Below are 19,922 nucleotides of genomic sequence, written 5' to 3'. Positions count from 1 at the left end.
GCACACAACATGAAACATTCCTCGCTACATCCTTCTCTGCAGAGAATTTCTGTGTCTGCTAGTCTGTCACCACTTACAGTAGCAATGGTCTTGAGGGGTAAATTTCAGAAGTATGGGGGAAGGGATGACTCCTGTGGGCACAAATGAGGAGTCTCCCAATAGCAACACATGGGGTGAGGTCTTTTCTAGTAGCCTGAACATTTATGTACTGAAAGACTGTTAGGAGACAGATGAATATTGGCATAAGCCCAGAGGAAGATAAAAGGTGAACTAGCCAATCAAGAGAAAGAAGCCACAGGCATTTTCCCAACAGGTGAAGTCACTCACATCTTACAAGACGTCCCACACCCACCAGATGGGCAATTATATAGAAAAAAAGAGAAACAAAGCTCAGCTGTCGCAGTTCAGCCCAAAGCAATGGGCCCTAGTAACTTTAAATAGGACTGAGCTGACAACCTAGCTTCTTTAGGATGGTCTTGGATCTTAGAAACATTCTACAGGCTGAGAATTAGTGGCTGGTTAGTTATATTCTTATTTGGCCATTAATATTCTGCTGAGTAGATTTAGAAGGTGGTATTTGTGCTCTGTCTAAAGTCCCCCTTTGGAATAGGCCTGCTAATGAATAGGGTGTCTAGCCTTAGCTGTCAATGGCCCAGAGTTAAGTGTTTTGGGAGAAGATGATGTGGTAACTCAGTCTATGCTCCTGAACTGCAGATAGTGGTGTGTCTTGGCTAGTAGTGATTTTGACTTGTGAAATGTTATTGAAATCTTAATCGGTTCTCTAGGAATTCAGTTTCTATGAAAGCTCCTTATTTAAGACTCCCTGGCAGACTCAATATTTGATTTCAACAGAGGTGAATGTGTGTGTGTGTAAAGAAGAGGTAGCTGGCTGTGTTTTATGACCAGGTGGGTGTGAACTGGAGGGTCTTACACTTGTCCTAGTGTAAAATCAAAGTCTAGCTCCCAGGACTCAAATAGTGCTGGAATTGCAGAACTAGCCCAGAGTGAAATCTGGTATGTAGGTTAAAGCAGACTTCAGGTACTCTTAGCTGCTCTGCTAATCCCCCTCAATCTCCTAGATTCTCGCTGCTTTATCTGGGTTTCTCTTATACCAATGGGCCTGTTCTCAAACCAATGGTTTGGTGTATGAAGCACAAATATACTTTTTCTAGCATAGGCTTTTCAGGGCCTTTCTCTCCACCACTTTGGCTTGTCTTGCTATAGAAAGAAATTCTAGCTACCCTGCTAAATACAGCGTTTTCTCTGCCTGCCTTTCTGTAGAAGAGGTGTGGCTGAGCAGGGTCTATTGACAGACAGCCGCAGCTGCTCAATGAGAAGTGAGTGCCCATGAAATACTGGACTCTTAGTAATGGTGATTTCAGTCTTGTGAGACTTGTATCTCACAGGCAATCCCAGAATAAGCTTTTCCAGACACAGTCTCCCATGTGCTGAAACTGTCTTCTCCAGGGTTTTTTCTAGGCTTGCTAGGACTCCATGTCACCTCTGTCATTGGTCTCTTGGTGCTATTAGCAAGGTACTAATTGCAGTCCCCATTCTGTACTATGTGCTAATTGCTGATTAATTCTCCTCAGGCTTCCAAAGGGGTGTACCATGCAATAAAGTGATCAAGGTGATGGCTGGCCACATCTTGACAGTAAATGTCTTTATAATGCAAAGTCTCTTGTTTTTAAAAAATCAATTTTTATCTTAATATATGATCGTTTACTGTATTGAGAGCTATCCACTTACACTACAAGACCCCACTAATAGCCAACAGGGGGTCAATACTTGCTTGTTGTGAGTTAGTGACTTGAAAGCTGACAGGTTTTCTGAGGTATGCTTCTATTAAAAGAGGCTCTCTCGATGACTGCTGTTTGCCAAGTATATGGAGATCCCTACTTCTGAATAATTTGCTTACCTTTTGCAGAGTCACTCTTGGCTCTCACCTGTGTGAGGGAAGATTTAGGCCCAGTGCTGCCTTTTGCTGGCAAAAACGGAAGTGGCGGTCGCTTTGCAGAACTGCTCACGCATTTGGAATATTAATTCAGTTGGAGTAGGGGAGGAGGCCTGGAAAATTAACACTTTCTTTAGTTTCACTAGTTCTGTATCAAAAGAAGACTGAAGGCCGCTAACTGTGACCACCATTACCTGTGACTTAAGGAAACCCATGTAGGAAAGCAGGCCTCAACATTTTGGGTTACTTCTGTGGTGGCTCTGCTGGAGGTGTGGGGTGTTCTGTGAAATGAGATGGGTAGGAATGAAGGCACAAGCTGCTAATCGAGCTCCTGGCCACAGACTGCCATACTAATGCTTGCACGTGATGGAAAGAGAAGCCTACTCATAGAATATGCAACTGTAGGCTTTCCTTGAAATAAAAGGAATAGCACACAGGAATTAAATTCTTTTTATACTTTTGTTAAAGACCAGGGAACAACTGAGGTTCACCGCTCAGGTCAGTCTGAAAACTGAGAGGCCTTATCCAAGTGCATTGACTAGGTCTTGCCTTGGTTTAGAAGAAAAGCAACAATACTTAGGCTTCTTGGCAGCTTGAAAAGCAAGGGAGAAACTGCTGGTCTTTTCCCTTTTTCCTCAACCCCTGCTAGTGTCTGGAGGGAAGGAAAAAGCAGCAGCAGGGCATAGAAAATCCAGATCTGTTTTGACTGCAGTTCAGGAACATGCTTGGCTTTGTTGAGACCATGAGCTTTCCAGAACGTGTAGCAGGATGAGTTGTGGGGATGAGAATGCAGCTGGCAGTTGGAGTGCTGCCTGACATCGGGAAATACAGCTGGTCACTGAGGGAGTGTCTTGTGTATTTTTTTTTTTCCCCTCTTAGTGCTGAGACATGGAGGCCAGCTTTCTCCCAGACGAGCGTGGGTCTGGGCCAAGGCATTTTCAGCTGTCAAAGGCCGACATGCGGAGTGAGGAGAAAAGACTGAGGACTTTCCAGCAGTGGCCAGAGAGCTCACCCGTCTCTGCCACAGACCTGGCTAAAGCTGGCTTTTTCTTCTTGGGTCCTGATGACAGAGTGCAGTGCTTCTGCTGTGGTGGTATCTTGTGGAGCTGGGAGGCTGAGGATGAGCCCATGCGAGAGCACGGGAAATTTTTCCCTACCTGTAAGTTCATCTGTGGTGAAGTCATTGGCAACCAGCGGATGATCCCCTTTAAGAAAATCTTGGACTATGTGGATGGACAGATCCTCAGCCTCCTGCAGAGGATGGATGTGGAAGACACAGCCCTCCCCAGTCAACCAGAATACCCGGAGATGGAAACAGAAGCAGTGCGACTAACTACTTTTGAGAACTGGCCACCGTACACAGATCTGTATCCTGAGCATCTGGCCAGAGCTGGCTTCTTCTATACAGGTAGGCTTGGCAGGATTAGACACTTTAACGTGTATCAACACTTACCAAAAAATTTCATTGCACATGCACAAAATGATATTCCCTTTGGTAAATCAAAGGGCAAAATAGTTGCTTAAAACTGATCACTTTGGTTTTAAGGACGTTTTGCTTTGTGTGTGGACATGTGAAGCTGACAACTTACGTTTTTAACATTTTGAATCTCAACATCTACCATTTCTAAACTATTCTCCCCCGGCCACCCCATGAGATATGGTTGATGGAAAAATTAAATCCTCAACTTTCAATGTTTTGAGTTGAGCCTCTCCTTTGCATTAACAGTTTGATTGCACCCTCCAAATCCTGACACATTGCACAATACTTGCCCTTCCCACTTCATGTCTTCAGGGCGGGGGAGAAGGATGTGAGATGAGTTGGGGAGGGCGGGGGGAGGCGAGGAAGCTTCTGGAGCAGAAATCAGTGTGGCTGCACTGGCTGTTGCCACCTAGCCTGCAGATCAGTGTCTCGCAAGGTGAGTTGGGAATGGAGGTCTCAGGATCTCCTCAAGCCCTGTCTGTGGGGCTGGCAATGGCACTCAACCCCACCCTCAAGTATTCCTCCATTCCCCTCCCTTCTTGGCCCGTGCTACCAGTGAGTTAGGGCTCCAGCCTGCCCCCACTGCTACCCCAGGGCTCCCTAGATGCCTCCGGCCCCCCTGCTGCCAGGGTGGAGTGCAACAGCCAGATCTCCAGCCCTGGGGCAGAGCTCAGCAGTTGCCCGGTCCATGGCAGGGGCCGGAGCTGTGCAGCCAGGGTTGGGGCCAGAGCTCTGCGGCTGGGGACAGAGCTCCCTTACTGTTGCTGGGGCTGGAGCTCCATGGCGGCTGCTGCTGAGGCCAAAACTCACCGCTGTGCTTCCTGTCCCCCTCCCCCACTGCCAACACAGGGTTTCTGGTGCTCCCCACCATCCTCCTGCCCTGCCACCAGACCTCCCTGTTCCTTGACTCTCCGGTCCAGGAACATCTGTGGTCCATGACGGACCAGGGAGTCCCAGTTAAGGGAGGTACAACCTGTACTGCATCAGAGCTGGGCATAGAGGAGCGCTCTAAACACTGATGAAGGCTCTCTCCAAGTTCAGCCCAGACTTGTAATGGAAACTCTCTCCCCTGAAGAGCTTACTTCAAATTTAAGACCAGGAGTAATGAGGAGTATGACAGACCAATGAAGATCATGGGAACAGTGAGAGGCCATGACTGTAGACTTGCTGTGCGCACCCTTTGCGATTGTTTCTTCCACACACCTTTAGTATCTGGTTTAAATGTGAAGTCTAACCAGAGTCATGACATGCAAACAGTTCAGGTAGAATATACAGCTGGTCCCCGAGTTATGAACGGTTGATGTAGGACCATTCGTACTTATGACCAAACCTCGCATTAAGCAGTCGTAAAGGCGGTCCCCGAGTTACGAACGCGACCTGCGCTTACGAACAGCACGGTTGCAATGTAACTCAATGGGGTCTGACTTAGGAACAGTTTGAGTTACGGCCAACTGTTTGGTCCTGTTTGTAATTTGGGGACTGGTTGTAATATGGAGGGGACAGGGTGGAGTTATTTTATATTTTTTCATTTAAGACCCTTAGCTGTCTGTAGGTGTCCCCTCTTCTGAAGATTGGGACTCTGTTGATCCCAGCTAATGTCATGCTTTTCAATAGAGAACTCTCGCTTGGAAAGCTAGATAGAGCCCAATGGCCCATAATTCTGAATCATGAACAGAAATCTAATGAGTTTGGAGCTTTTCCTCTGTGGAATCCCTTTAAAATCTGCTCAGTTAGTAAATTGAGTTAATGCTAAAACTTTAAATTTTACTTTGTCTTTTAATGCTATTCCTGTCTCCTACATACAGGCATTACCAGTGGAAGGACTCATGCTTTTCTGGCAGAATTGTGTGAGCTTCCCCCCACGCAATCTGTTCCTAATAGCCACAAGCTACAGCTGCACATGGTTGGAGATGTCTAAAATTCCTTGGCTTGCTCTGAGACAGTTTATTGAATCTGTCTACACATGCAAGCGTTGCATTTCTATCTCCGTGCCTCCCTCACCCTGTGTTGAACCTGTAGTTCTGTAGAGGTTGATCCAGTGAACTGCTATTCTGATTTATAGAACACTAGCACTGGAAGGGACCTTGAAAGGGCATCAAGTCCAGTCACCTGCCCTCGTGGCAGGACCAAGCACCATCTAGATCAGGGCTACTCAATCCACGGCCTGTTTGTTTACAGCCCGTGGCGTGGTTTGGGTTTACCTGGGGCTCAGCATGTGGCCCGTGGATGGGATCCTTTCAACGTGGCCTCCACTGGGAACACGCTCCACAATGGCAAGGCATCTCCCAGGCGGGGTGAGCACTGAAAGTCGCAAGTGGATGGGCTGGCTGGAACAGATCGGTATAAGGTGTCGGGGTTTCTAGCCCCCAGGAAGGAAGTGCACTGTGACATTGTGGGAAGTATTCTGTATTCATGCCTGTCAGTGTGAGAGAAGCTATTTGCATATATATTTGCATGTCTATACAACCACACTCAAGTTGCAGTCTTTGGCATGTACTGTGAGTATCATTCTGGCCCCCAGGGCTTCCAAAGTTGAGTAGCCCTGATCTAGATCATCCCTGCAAGATGTCTGTCCAACCTGCTCTTAAATATCTCCAGAGATGGAGATTCCACAACCTCCCTGGGCAATTTATTCCAGTGTTTGCCCACCCTGACAGTTGAGAAATTTTTCCTAATGTCCAGCCTCAACCTCCCTTGCTGCAGTTTAAACCCATTGCTTCTTGTCCTATCCTCAGAGGCCAAGGAGAACAATTTTTCTCCCTCCTCTTTGTAACACTCTTTTAGCAGTTTTCAGGTATCTATGATGTCCCCTCTGTCGTCTTTTCTTGACTAAACAGGCCCAGTTCTTTCAGTCTTCCCTCATAGGTCATGTTTTCTAGGCCTTGAATAATTGGTGGTGGTCTTCTTTGCATAGCATCGATAAAATCCCTAGAACTGGGATATGTTGTTCCCTTCTATAGTGTAACTATATGAACAGTACTTGTGTTACCCCACCCCCAACATGAATATAGCTTAAATGATTTTCCTTCATTTTCGTGAAGGCTTTGCCGTATACTTCACAAGAAATGGTGTGAGGAGGTACATCTTATAATTGGTCCTGGACTGAGCAACCTGAGGTGAAATTTCCTGTGTACTAGCTCAACCGATATTTCCTCTAACTTTTTTTTCCATATATGGATTTTTTCATCCACATGCACATCAATTTTCTGTGCACCCAGGCATGTGCAAATGCACACCACCCATAGAAAACAAAATGCTAGCAGTGGGCACTCTGCTAATCAGCTGGGTGGTATGTGAATCTCTCCTGAGTGGCTCCACAAGTTCACAGCTTACAGGGAACACTGCTCGTAACTAATTTCAGAAAAGCTGGGGTGGGCGTGGGGGGGAAATTACTGGTATACTGATTGGCCCGTGTACAGTGCCGTCCAAGAACTGCATGCCCATATTACACCTCCCAGCAGATCCCTTTCCCCAGGGACAGAAGTAGGCAGTGTTCCCATATTGCCAATTTTTGCCAATTTTAACAAGCTAATATATGGAGTGAAGTAACTTGAGTAGGATCATAGAGCAAGCTAGAGCTCCGAATAGTCCTGAGCACCAGTCCTGTGCTCTTTCCCCTAGAGCAGGGATGGGGAACCTAAGGGCAGGATGCAGCCCCTGGTTTGCCTGAATAAAAGCCCCTAAGGCTTGGGGCTCCTCCCCCCCCCAGCATTGGAGATCCTGCACTGGTGTTCCATGCTCTTCTCCCCCCCCCCCCCCCCCATGCCCTGCTGTTCCTGTGTGGGGCTAGAGCACATAATCTACTAGCCTGGGGATCCCCCTCCCCCCAGGCTCTGGTGTTTGAGGGGAATTGTCTGTCTTTTTTTTTTCAGTCGGGGGGGGGGGGCATATCGGTGAGAGTCTGGCTCTTTCTGTGGGTCAGTGGCCCCCAGCCCAAAAAAGGCTTCCTGCACAAGAGTCTGCCTTAATAAAATGGGGGTGAGAGAGCAATTTCTATCCCAAAGCTCGCTGTGACAGCAAGGCTATCTGGATGATGCCCTGCATTCATTACATGACTGTTAGCTGAAAGGACTGGTTAGCTCCCGTGCATATGTATTGCCTGAGAGTCTTACCAAAATCACATGAATTGGGTTTTGCTGTAGCTCCGGTTAAAAAATAAATAAATAAACTCTACCTTGACTGTAAATAGGGCTGGGAATACACATACCTGTTTCAGTTGAGCTGAAATGCCTTGCGATATTTTTTTTTTCCATGTTTGGGCTCTAAGTTACTTTAATTAAAAAAAAAAAAAAAAAAAGACAAAAGAACAGCCAGTTCAGGAAACCAGAATGAGCCAGAAAGAAGAGGTTGCAGCTAGGATCCTTTTGTCAGATTTGCTTTGGAATTTTTTCTACCTGCAGACCAGCTGTTGAAAACATAATACTGAGAATGGGGATCCATCAGGAAAACAATCCAACAGCATGGCAAATCCAGAGGTCACTGGGCTGGTTAATTCCAGAGCGTCGCCAGTCTAGCTGATCCAAAGAGTTCCCTTGTTTTAGAGCATTCAAAGATTCTGAAAGCCCAGATTTGGACCAGCTGTATTGAAAATCTTTAAAGGGTCCTATGTCTGCAGGTGGATAGACCTTCCAGTAATTCTTAGTGGGGTCCACATGTAACTTGCTGACTGGGAAGGTACAGCTTCCTAGATAGCATGCCTGCTACAGTGCATGGTTTTGAATAAAGCTAACGGTCAACCCACTGAATTTTTATTTCTTCCCTGGACTGGATGGCTTGGGACCTCTATAATGAGGACTGCTATTGTATGGAGTATGGTGAGCACCCATTTCACTGGCCTTCAAGTTGGTGGTCTCCTGTGGGGTAGCACTTGGCTGGCTGAAGAAACGGAGTGTGTGCAGTGGGAGTGGCCCTATGGCATACTTGGGAGCCCACAAAGGGGATGTACAGAGAATCCATTGACCCAACACTGGAACCCTAATAACAGAGTTCTAGCTGGCTTGCCTACATTGCACTAATTTGGAATTGGTGCTCTGACCTGACTCCCTGTCTCTGAACAGGGACAGAGGCATCATGGGATGTGTTGTATGGTATCCAGTTATGGTAACGAGTAAATATCCTGCACTTCCACCAGCTCTCCTCATAGTGGCATCAAATTGCCCCTGGGTTAGTATAACTAGCTGCTCATACCTAACATCCGGTCGTCTCTTAATGCACTTTTCAGGTCAAGGAGACACTGTGAGGTGTTTTTACTGTGATGGCAGCTTGAGGAACTGGGAGCTTGGAGATGACCCCTGGAGGGAACATGCCAAATGGTTTCCAAGGTAACTTACAATATACTAATACTCACTCTGGCTGGCCTACAAATCATTAGTCCATGTTTTACTGAATGAGCCTTGCTACACAGACACACCTCCTATCCCAGGTGAGGTTTAATTAGATAATGCTACATAGTAATCTGTTATCCGTTCAAATACAGCCAGATCACTGTCTGATAAGTGCTGCTATCTGGTAAGCCTACATGAAAGGCTATAAGCCACCAGATTGCAATTTCCACAATAAATTTTAAGAAACACCAGCTTGTAGTCAAAGCAGGAACAACAGTGAGTTTCAGTCTCTTGGTAATTCCTGAGACCTATCCCAGCAGATCCCAATTTAACAAGCTGTGTTAGTGTTGCAGTCTTCTCTCCCCCCACTCAGGAGGAGTAGGAGGTGGTGATGGTGGTGTTTTTTTGATACCCTTATGTTAGATCTGAGAGGTCCCAACCAAATGGAGAGACACAGGGCTTGGCCTTACATAAACACACAGCATGTGTGTCTACAAATCTAATGCTTTTTTTTTTTCCCAACCAAAACCAAGCCTGACCTGCAAAGCTCAGAACTCTGCTTCTGTAGTTTTGCCTATGGTGAATCAATCTCTACCATTGATTCCTAAAGATTTTAACACTGCCCTTGTCTCTTACTGGTATTGGAGCAGCACGTGCTTTCCACTGGGATTGGCCTTCCTGTGTAAATAGTAGGATGTTGTCAGGGACGTCTTTTGGATTTATAGGGCCATACACAGTACTATTAAGCTGACGGCAGCTGAGAGGAGAGGAGAGGGGTTGAGGTTTTTTAAGAGATGTAACTTTTTTTATAATCTTCAACACTAATAAAATTTTAAATTTGTTTTACTGTGCTAGTCTACAGGGCCTTATTTTTAAAGTGACAATCTGACCGCAAATAGCAAATGCTTGCTAAATGGCTTCATGACCACTTGAGTAGCTTTCACAGGGTCAGTGTTCTGTTCGTAACAGGCTTTCTCACTTTTAAGTTACTAGATCCCCTCCATTGGAAGCAGAGCCACAGAACAGGGCTAGGAAGAGGCAGGTGAGACACTGGGGCACCACTAGGTCTTAGACTTTTGGGTGCCCGATGCAGGTGCATAGCCTGCCTATGGGCAAGGACAGCCCTGGGTATTGTACACTTAGTCCTGGCATGGAGGCTCTTAGACAAGAGGCCACTAGACCCATTTCCCCTGTGCTCCAGGTATCTGAGAAGCTCTTTGGCCGAAGCCAATCACAAACGTCTAGAATGTGGTCTGATCTGACTTTCTCCATAGCAGGAGCCTCAAATCACCATCCTTTCTATTTGGAACAGGAAGGGTTTTGCCCAACAGGGAGGGACTGCCTACCGTGGCAAAGATGCCATTTATGCTTTGTACAAATATGTTGCTAGATACAAGCTGCATCATTGGGGAGCCTGGTTAGCATCCTCGTGATGTCGAATTCCACACCAGTTCCACTGTCCCTCACCGTGTATTTGTCTTTCTCCACAGATGTGAGTTTCTGCTGCGGTCAAGGGGCAGAGAATTTGTGAGCCGCGTTCAGGATGCCTACTACAACTCTCCGGTAGTCAGTGAATTTTATGCCTCTTTTGGTGCAGTGGAGGGGGAGGTTTAAGGAGTTCCTTCCCTTGTGTGATTGTTTTGTCTTATGATGTTTTCAGGGTGCCTCCTGGCAACAGGCTGAACAAAATCCCCCTACACCTCAAGGTTTGTGTGGAGATGCATGTTTTATTTTTGTGTTGGGGGTTTTTATGAAAGTGCTGTGGCTTTACTCTGGCCTTCTGCATAGTCTAGTGTTTGCAGGCTGAACCCCTTTCTGAGATGCTTGCATTTTTGATGTGTGAAACCGCTTCCAGAGTTCTTACGGAAACTTCCCCTGGGACCTGAAACAAAGGTGACCTTTGCTGGTAGAAGTGCCCACTAAAGCGGCATGAGACTTTTCAGCCAAACTTATTTTGCCAAAAAATACAGATCCAGGTTGGTCAAAACATCTAGCAAATGTGTTTAAACCAAGACCATTTGGTAAATTCAGGGGCAGGAACCTCTCTCACTTGGAAGGAAAAAAAAATTGGAACATTTAATTATGATACTTGTGTTAATGTTTTGATTTTTTTTATTATTATTATTCCAGTTACTTAAATTTGATGAAATTTTGTTTTCCTACAAAACATTTCATATTGCCCCAAACTATTCTTAACTTGTCAGAATGGCCAGTGAACTAGAATCAGTTAAGGCTCGTTACCTAAGCAACCAAATGACTAAGCCCAGTTATACAGACACCAGATACCTAGTTAGCATTCAGAATCTTGGGTGCTCAACTCCATTTCTTCAGGCTCCTATTGCCTGTGTCCTCAGCACCTGCAATTAACACTTAAAAGTAGATCTGCCAATAGGAGAGCTTGCCAGTGGTGGTTCTGTGCCTTTTGAGGTTGATTGGGGAGGGGGGAGAGTTCTTAAAGCCAGCTGTTTCTGGCAATTGTGCTTGTGGCTAGATCCTCAATACAGACCTTTGGAAGTTGGGGATATAAATTTACTGCGTTTCTAAGCTTTGAGTAAGGGAAGAAAGCTACCTTTTTACAGGCTTTGGGAGTAGTGGTAGCAGCATGTAAATGTGAGATTAGGTTAGAACAGGCTCTTTCTGGGGATTTTTCCACTGATTGTCTCAGTCATACAGTAATTCCTCATTTAACACTATAGATATGTTTCAGAAAAAGATCGTGTTAAGTGAAAACGTGTTATGCGGAGTCAATTTTTCCCATTGAAAATAATGGAAAAGGTGGAGGGTTGCATTTCAAGTGGTGATGTCTCTTGGGACTGGGACATAAGGTTGGGGGAGAAAAGGGACTGGGTTACAGCAGGGAGGGGAGGTGTTTGTCTCTGGGAAAGGGAAGGGGAGAACGGGGGAGGGGAGGCTAAGTTGGGAGTATGCCCCTGTGGCGGGTCTGTCGGGATCTGCACTGCATCCGGCAGGGGAGGGCGGGGGTCAGTGGGGAATGGCGCAGCGAGCGCTGAACCCTCCGTCACTTTGCAGGGAAGTGGGGGAAGCCCCACGCAGCCACTGGCTACAGGCCGGCTGGGGAAACCCAGCCATCGGCCTGCAAGCTGGGGCGGAGGAGAAGGGGCAGAAGGGGGAGTCAGTGGGGAACGGCGAGTCCGGCGAGGGGGAGTCAGCGGGGAATGGTGCAGTGAACCCTCTGTCACTTTGCAGAGAGACAGGGGAAGCCCTGGGCAGCTGCCAGCAACGGGCCGGCTGGGGAAATCGTGTTATTCCGGGGATGGTCGTGTAATTCAAAAAAAATGTTCCTAAAAAAAAAAAAAAAAAAAATCAAGCTATTGTGAAAATGTGTTAAATGAGGAATTACTGTATGCTTTGCCATGGGTGCGCTAAGCAGACAGGATTTTCTATAGGCCTGTCTTTGTGACACCTGGTTTTTGTGGAGAAGAAAATGAAGGCAGGTGGTGGGTGAGGCCAGAAAGAAGCGTATCCGAAGCTCACGCTTGGGAAGGAAAAGGGATCAAATTCAGGCTGTTGCACAACCTCTGCAGGAGTTGAGACCTTGAATAAGAGATTCCCGGGTTTCTCCATGAATCTGAAATGATGTAACTCTACAGTGAGGGGTGATTTCCCCAGCCCATGTGAACATACGTTCATTCACCATGTGAGGACTAGAACACACACATCAGAGGCATGGGTATGAGATGCTGAGTACCAAGCCATCTGAAACAGGTGGGTATGTACTTAGCACAGCCCAGCTGTGTCTGCTGCTATCCATGCTACTGCAGCTGGACTATCACTTACACTTGCAGTCGCTTTCCTTGAGCTGTGACAAGGATATGTACTCAAGCCGGGGAATTGCAGCCCTGCCTTGTAGAGCAAACAGTTTCCATATCAGCATGTAGTAGGCAATGGAATACCCACCACTGTGGTACTTGATATTAACTGTCAGTCTTGTTTTAAACTAACTTTGAGGTACCTCCAGGGGCATTCTAATGCAGCACTCGTGACTTTTCATTCTACCTTTCGCATGTGCTCTTTCAAACTGTTATGAAGATGTGGCGTGAAACTGGACTTCTTTAGCTAAGCTAGATGTGAAACAAGTGCTTTAAATTGTGTAGTCAGCTTTCTGAGGGGGAAGGGATAGCTCAGTGGTTTGAGCATTGGCCTGCTAAACCCAGGGTTGTGAGTTCAATCCTTCCAGAGGCCATTTAGGGATTTGGTGCAAAAATTTGTCAGGAATGGTACTTGGTCCTGCTGTGAAGGCAGGGGACTGGACTCAATGACCTTTCAAGGTCCCTTCCAGTTCTAGGAGATAGGCAATATTTATTTATTAGGGAAGCTGACTGCTCTGTGGTTCCTAGATCTCTGGTGTCCTGCTTGTCATGAAGCGTTCACATTTTATTTTGCACACAATTTACTGAAAGATCAGCTCCTTTTTTGTTATAAAAGTATTATGCACATGCTTGTTACTCTATTTCCTTGTGATCTTCATATGGGAGTAAAATATGCCTCAAAATGGACATGAATAAGAAGGGTTACAGGACGTAGGTCACAGGGAACATCCTCTCATGTATTTAGGAAGGAGGAGACAGAACTGCAGTTCTTCTGGGAAAGCCCTCCAATTAGATAAATGTATCCAGGTATTGCCAAACTGCAGAAAGTAACCTCTTAAAGGTTCAGAAAACATTAGGGACTAAACTGCTGAGTAACTGGAACAACTCCAATCCCTTTAATCTTGCACAAAATTAATGTGAGCTGCTCTTGGTAAGGATATGCCAGTGGGTTTGAAGTCTAAGAGGATACATTAAACCCTTAACTGAGAATGAAAGGCACTTGGGGACGTAACTCGTTTACAATTGTCTACGAGTGGTTCTGGGTAGGATTTAGCAGAGAAACTGAAGCCAACTGTTAAGTAGCTGCAATGTGAATTTCATACTGTTCCAACTCAAGGATGGGGCCTTCTATTAAGAAGAGTGCAGCTGTTCAATCTGCCTGTCTCACAAGGAGGAGCTTTGGGGCACATCTACACAGCAGGGCTGAACTTGAAATAAGCTACACAACTCAAGCTATGCTAATTGCGTAACTTACATTGAAATAGTTTATTTTGACTTTTTTGGTGCTGTCTACACAGCAGTCATTTTGAGAGAATGCCCTCTTCTCCTCTGCCCCTCCCCGACTTCCCTTACTCCTCATACAATGAAGGTTACAGGAGTTGGAGAAAGCAGTCCTCCAGCTCAACATCGTCAGAATAACTGCTTGTGTGTAGACACGGACTGCGTTATTCCAAAATAACGCTGCTGCATAGACATAGCCTTGGAGAGCCTGCCCTTTAGGATGGGACTGCTTGTTTCAGAATCACATGGAAGGCCCTTTCTTGAATGGGATGGATTGGATCATAGGGGGAGATTTCCTGCTGATTTCTCCTCTTCCCCCCCCCCCCCCCCCCGCCCTCTTCCCCCAGCCTTTTTGTTCGGAGTAGTCTGTTTTAGTATGTGAAATTCTGGTTTTAATCAGTTTTATTTAAAAAAAAAAAAGCCAGTGAAAATAGAGCTCTTGCCTAATGGCAAAAAGGAGTAACTGTCTGAAAGCTAGGAATTGTCATGCCAGAGCTGATTGTGCTAATGCAATGTCCTCTCTGATGGATTAGACCAGCTGCTTTAAATGTAGCTGTAGGGACCTAGCTGATCTATAGGGACCTGCTTTTTGTTCCTTCCCACTATCAGCATCTGAAGTATGCAGGTTAATATTCCTTCCATGCTTTTTGTAAATTCTGTTTAATGGTAATTTGAGTGAAAGTTTGGTCTGAGCACCTGAGATGCTTAGGGTAAAATCCTGATTTCAGTAAAGTTAATTGCAATTCTCCTAGGGTGCAGGGCTTAACTCAAAATAAGCTATGCAAATTGAGCTATATCCATTGAGTATCTTATTTTGAAATTGGGCATCTACACAGCTCTTATTTTGAAATGGAGCACTCTTCCTTCAACTTCCCTTACTCTGACTCCTGTAACCATCATTGTACCCGTCATTGTACAAGGAGTAAGAAGTCCTCCAGCTTGACAGTATTTTGGCACTATTTCAAAATAACTGCCTGCTGTAGACACGGATTAAGTTATTTCAGATTAGCGCTAGTTATTTCGCAATAGCGTTGCAGTGTAGACGTTCCCTTAGTGACTTCAATAGGGCCAGGATTTCATCCTTTATTCCAGGACTACTTGTGGGTCAGCAGCACTGGCTAGGAGAAGGAATGAGGTATTGGATATAGAAATTGTAGCATTCAAATGGCTATACATTTAAAACAAAAAATATTGGCTTATTGCTGTGATGGAAATATACATTTCAGAAGCCTTTCCTCATGAAACAGGGTGCTTCATCTTGCTTATCTAAGTCTAGAACACAAAATGGCCATTTCTCTGTGCAGAATAGTCTAATGAGCAGAGAACTTGATCAGTCCCTTGCTCTATCCTGCCACATAGGGTAGTGGCTACTTTTGTAGCCTGTTCACTAAATAAGGGGACCACTAAAGTGTCTCCTTGCTGTGCTTTACAGATCCTGTGGGGAATCGGGACATGTCCTCTCCTCTGGATCAGTCTTCCCTAGTGCAGGATGTCCTTCAGATGGGCTTTGACCAGAGTTTGGTGATGAGCTTGGTCCAGAGTAAACGCCTGCTGACTGGCACCTGCTACTTATCGGTGTCCGAACTGGTCTTGGATCTGCTTCAGGTAGATGGGGCGGAGAGCAGCAGTGCAGGCGAAAGAGGTATGACAGTTTAGTCCTTTGAATCTCATCCCATCTCTTCTGGTTACGGAAGTTCTAGCATTTCAGTGATGCTATCTCTTGGGTCTACGCTGTCTTTCTAGACTGGAAGGAAACCTAGTAGTGCTTCCTTGACTTCAGAGCCCTGTGATGCAGGGGAAAGTGGTTCAGTCATGGGGGGGCCTACAGAATCTGCACTCCTTGGAATATCAGTTCCCTGAGCCTGGAGCAGAGCTGCATTTCAGTATTTCTCTATTGCATCGTGGCTTGAAAGCTCTGGTGCTACATCCAGACTTAAGCATTCGCCCAGTGCTGGCATTGCAACAAATCCAGAAATAGATTCCTTTTATGTGCCTGCTGTTGAAACTGGCTGACGAAAGCCATTCCATCTGTCTGATTCAAGGAGCCGTTGAATGGAAAGGGGTTAGAAATGTGCTAGTAATGTGGCTTCTGGCTTAAGTCATGAGGATGCAGACAGTTGTCAAAGGAAGACTTCTAGGTTTAGTACCCCCTACGTAGGAAAGAACAAATTCTACTTGACAAGCCTCCTTTCTGTCCTGGTTGCTATCTTTCTGACCCAAAATAGAAATGATTGTTTTAGAGAAACCTAATCAGAATTTTATGTGGCCTTGTTTGGGGATGGACTTGATTTATGGCTCATGAACAAGCCTCTGTGGTAGGAGACTCAAAACCCAGCTTTGTCTGATTCCTGGCTGAGTTGGCAGCCTCCTAAAGAGAACCGGTCTCATTCAGCAGCATAACACTTGAACGAACATGATCTGAAATACCAGCAAGGAGCCCGCTTTTGTTTTCAGTCCTTTTTAGCATGGGAGTATCCATAGCATCTCGCTTCCTTCTGAATTTTTCTACAGAGAGCACACCGAGGCAGCCAGATGTGCCAGGGCCGAGACAAGAGGCACAGGCTGAGAGCTCAAAAGAATCAGGTGAGGTGATATCTTCCTGAGCAGGACCCCATCAGCCTATACAGCAGGAAATAACTATGCCCATTGCCTCCTGTGTAACAGTTACATTCTGAGCAAGGGGAAATTATTTTGCAATGTGGTAGCGCCTCCAGGCCGTGTTCAGGGAACCGAGTCTACTTTATATTGGACAAGAAACATTCAGAAGAGTACTTACCGTGGATTACCCATGTGTCACATTCACTAATTAGTTTGTCCTCTTTCCCTATTGTCCAAATCTTGTTATCTGCCGGTGGTGGGATCCTCTGAGGGGCCTTTGTGTCAAATAGCACAGGTTTGTCCTGACCATTATCACGGTCCCAGCTTTCGAGCAGTAGAGGGAAAATGATGGCTCTCAGACCAGCTCTTGAAAGGGTCTTTCCAGGCCATAGTTCAAGAAAGTGTTCCGATAACCCTACTCTAACACAACCTGGGGGTGTCTCGTCCCGCAGAGCTTCCACAGAGTACTGAGGAGCAGCTGCGGCGGTTGCAGGAGGAAAGGATGTGCAAAGTGTGCATGGACAAAGATGTGTCCATTGTCTTTGTCCCTTGTGGCCACCTGGTGGTGTGTGCGGAGTGTGCCCCTAGTCTGAGACGGTGCCCCATCTGCAGGGCAGTCATCAGGGGAAGTGTGAGGACTTTCATGTCCTGAGCCATGAGGTAAGTGCGGGGGGCGGGGGGGGAAGTGCGGGGGGGGGGGGGAATAGAATCATTTTGTTCAAATGGCTCATGTAGAATGGACTTGGATTGAAGGGTCTTGGTTGTGCTTTATTATTAATTAGCCAGGATGGGTAGGAATGGTGTCAGACCGGGGAGGGATCACTTAGCGATTCCCTGTTCTGTTCGTTCCCTCTGGGGCACCTGGCACTGGCCGCTGTCAACAGACAGGACGCTGGGCTAGATGGCCCTTTGGTTTGACCTGGTATGGCCATTCTTGTGTTTATAAAAGCAGCGTAAGTATTTGTGGTCTGAACTTGTGCACTGACTCTGCGCACCAGTTAACCAGGGCCAGATTAACCTCTTGTGTGCCCAGGGCCAGACATACTTGTGGGCCTACATGGGGACAATAGAGTGGGGAGGTCAGTCCCTAGAGTGAAGGCCCAGCCAGGGGTAATGGGGCATGGCAAGGCAAGGACAGCCCCGCTCAGCCCAGCCCAGTGTGAGGGCACTCATCACAAACTGCCAGTGGCCAGATGCACAGTGGCCTGCTCAGCCCTGTGCTGGTGGCATGTCCCTTCCTTCCCCTCATGGATGGGCCCAAACGACACCAACAAGCTGGCCCCATCCAACCCTACCCTCCAACTCCCTAAGACCAGCACCCACAGACCCACTAAGCTTCCCCCCAGAAATGCACAGCATCCTGCAGCATCTCATCCCTGCCCAGGCCCACATCCCTATCTCAAATACCCAACCTCCCTAGTGCCCCCAACACACCTTCCCTGCCACTTCACAGCCCAGACTGCCATAGAAACCCGCTCCCCCATGCCCTGCCTCCTGGCCATGCTCACTGGCCCTGGAACCTGCTTGCCTGGTAGGTTGCCTCATAACCCGCTTGCCTGGAGGGGCCCAGCCTTCTAATCCAGCCAAGCCTCCCATAACTGTCCCTCCCTCCCCCACACCTGGCTGAGACTTACCAGGCTTCTGTACCATCCCAGGCTGCTCTGCTCCGGGGAGACATAGGGCCCCACGAGTGGTAGGAAGCAGTGACTGCCCAGAGCGAGAGGTGCATGGGGGACTGGCCCCAATAAGAGGGGACAGAGGAGCCTTTGGCCAGTGAGTGGTCAGGCTGAGAGGAGCAGGTGATGGGAAGATGAAGCCAGAAGGGTTGGGGGTGGAGGCTGAGGAAGGGTGCAGTGCAAGTGTAGCAGGCTAGCATCCCTTTTGGGCCTGGCTCCCTAGCGCCACCAGCACCATTGTAAACCCAGCACTACAGCTGACAACCCCCTGGCCTTGACTTTTCACTGAGTTGTAGCTCTCAGGGGGACCTGAGCTACTGGACATGCTGGAAACAGGAGGGGGGGAGAATGCCTCTCTTCTTCTTCTCTAAACTTGGAAAGCTTTTATTCTGGAAAGGGAAATTCTATTGCTTCGGCACTAGGTGAGAAGAGCACTACATTTATAGAAGCATAGAATTGGAAGGGACTTCTAGAGGTCATCAAATCCAGTCCCTGACACTCATAGCGGGACCAGATTGTTGAAGTCTGAGACCTTGTAACTTTTCACTGGTTGGGGATTGGGTAGCTGTCTAGAAATGTTTTTCTGGTATAAACCCTACACTGAAGGAAGCTACAAAGCTTCTAATCATTGTTCTGATCTGGCTTGGTCATCCAATTCCTCTTGGAGAGGGCCCTTGCAGCCAGGATGCCTTTAAGCCTAGGACTCCACGGAAGAATCAAAGTTCTTTTCTGAACAGGTCTCCAACTGCATGGGGGAAGGGAAAGGACCAGATAAGTTAAATGGAGGGTTGTATCCTCACAAAGCTCAGACTGTGAAAGCTCCTTCTGTCTTTGCAGAATTTCCCATCTCTGCCCTCCTCCACAGATGGCAGCTCCTTCTCCTTCCCAGAAGGTGCTGCATGAGGATATCTCACGGGAAATGACGTTCCTAGTCTTGCTAGCAGTCTGGGTTACTGAACCGCTTCCTAGAAGTGTCCTGCAGGGCTTCTTCCCTGCCTGTGAGGACTATGGAAAAATTCATCTCTAAGTCCTCCATTAACAGGAGGAATGGTAACTTCTTTCACTCGAAAACTGATGATACTTGTCTGGAATTGTGATTTTTATTCTTAACCAACTGTTAGATCTTGGCAGAGACATAAGAACATTTGCCTGCAGTGTTACTTATTCATGGGTTTGGAAAAAATGATTTGCTAAGTTTGTAGACTTATATTTTACATTTTGGAATAAAAGCATCTTCTGTTACTTTTAAGACTATAGGCCCACTCTGTGAAAAACAAAGTGCTTTTAGTGCAACATTCCATCAAGGCTGGGATCCAAGACCCTGCGTGTATCATCAGATGGTAGGGTTATGTGGTCTGCTAGCCCTCTTACTCCAGTAGCAAATTGTGGGCAATCAAGTGATCTCTAGCTACCTTTCAGAGTAGCTCCCAAAACTGAGCTCCCCTGTCTGGGGCATCAAAAGTCTCCAGCAAAAACGTTCTGTCTCTCTTTTAAGGTGTAAGCAGAACCACGCTATTTTGTATTATTTCACTCAAGCCTTATCTTCCTCCTCTTAAGCATATCAGCTGTATCCTTTGCCTTGTCACTTACAGCCTTTGTCTGGTTCCATGTTTCTGTGCACCTAATAGGCCTTGGCTCTATCTAGGTGACCCAATTAAGCTGTCTGGTGCAAAGGAAGGGTCTATTATTTCACTATGCAGAACTGAGATTTGAAATGCAAAAATCCTTTTTCTCTGGAAGCTAATCAGTGGAGCTGGTTGGTGTTGAGAGTTCAGGGCT

The 19,922-nt window shown here is 46.7% G+C and overlaps 1 protein-coding gene across 7 annotated transcripts; it reads left to right on the top strand.

The window, feature by feature from the left end:
• The first annotated feature begins 389 nt into the window (after window positions 1-389).
• Window positions 390-19,385, top strand: BIRC7 (baculoviral IAP repeat containing 7). 7 transcript variants are annotated; one of them, XM_075901059.1, is made up of 9 exons: window positions 390-518; window positions 2,834-3,362; window positions 8,656-8,755; window positions 10,249-10,321; window positions 10,419-10,464; window positions 15,302-15,511; window positions 16,381-16,452; window positions 16,920-17,127; window positions 18,981-19,385. In XM_075901059.1, the coding sequence occupies exons 2-8, from the start codon at window positions 2,843-2,845 to the stop codon at window positions 17,117-17,119; spliced, it is 1,221 nt and encodes a 406-aa protein (XP_075757174.1). In that variant the 5' UTR covers window positions 390-518; window positions 2,834-2,842; the 3' UTR covers window positions 17,120-17,127; window positions 18,981-19,385. The 7 variants fall into 7 exon arrangements, with proteins under 7 accessions (XP_075757174.1, XP_075757173.1, XP_075757170.1 ...); XM_075901058.1 differs by having other exon boundaries at window positions 10,249-10,324; window positions 19,009-19,385; XM_075901055.1 differs by having other exon boundaries at window positions 10,249-10,324.
• Window positions 19,386-19,922: the final 537 nt, after the last annotated feature.

The sequence above is a fragment of the Pelodiscus sinensis genome, chromosome 18 (assembly GCF_049634645.1).
Source record: "Pelodiscus sinensis isolate JC-2024 chromosome 18, ASM4963464v1, whole genome shotgun sequence".
Lineage (NCBI taxonomy): Eukaryota > Metazoa > Chordata > Testudines > Trionychidae > Pelodiscus > Pelodiscus sinensis.
This window is presented reverse-complemented; position numbering and strand designations above follow the sequence as displayed.

Bases quoted from the DNA above. Each gene is read 5' to 3' on its own strand.
- BIRC7 (XM_075901058.1), top strand. From the start codon at position 2,843: ATGGAGGCCAGCTTTCTCCCAGACGAGCGTGGGTCTGGGCCAAGGCAT. The intron at 8,756-10,248 runs GTAACTTACAAT...CTTTCTCCACAG, and splicing joins CATGCCAAATGGTTTCCAAG to ATGTGAGTTTCTGCTGCGGT. The intron at 10,325-10,418 runs GTCAGTGAATTT...TGATGTTTTCAG, and splicing joins CCTACTACAACTCTCCGGTA to GGTGCCTCCTGGCAACAGGC.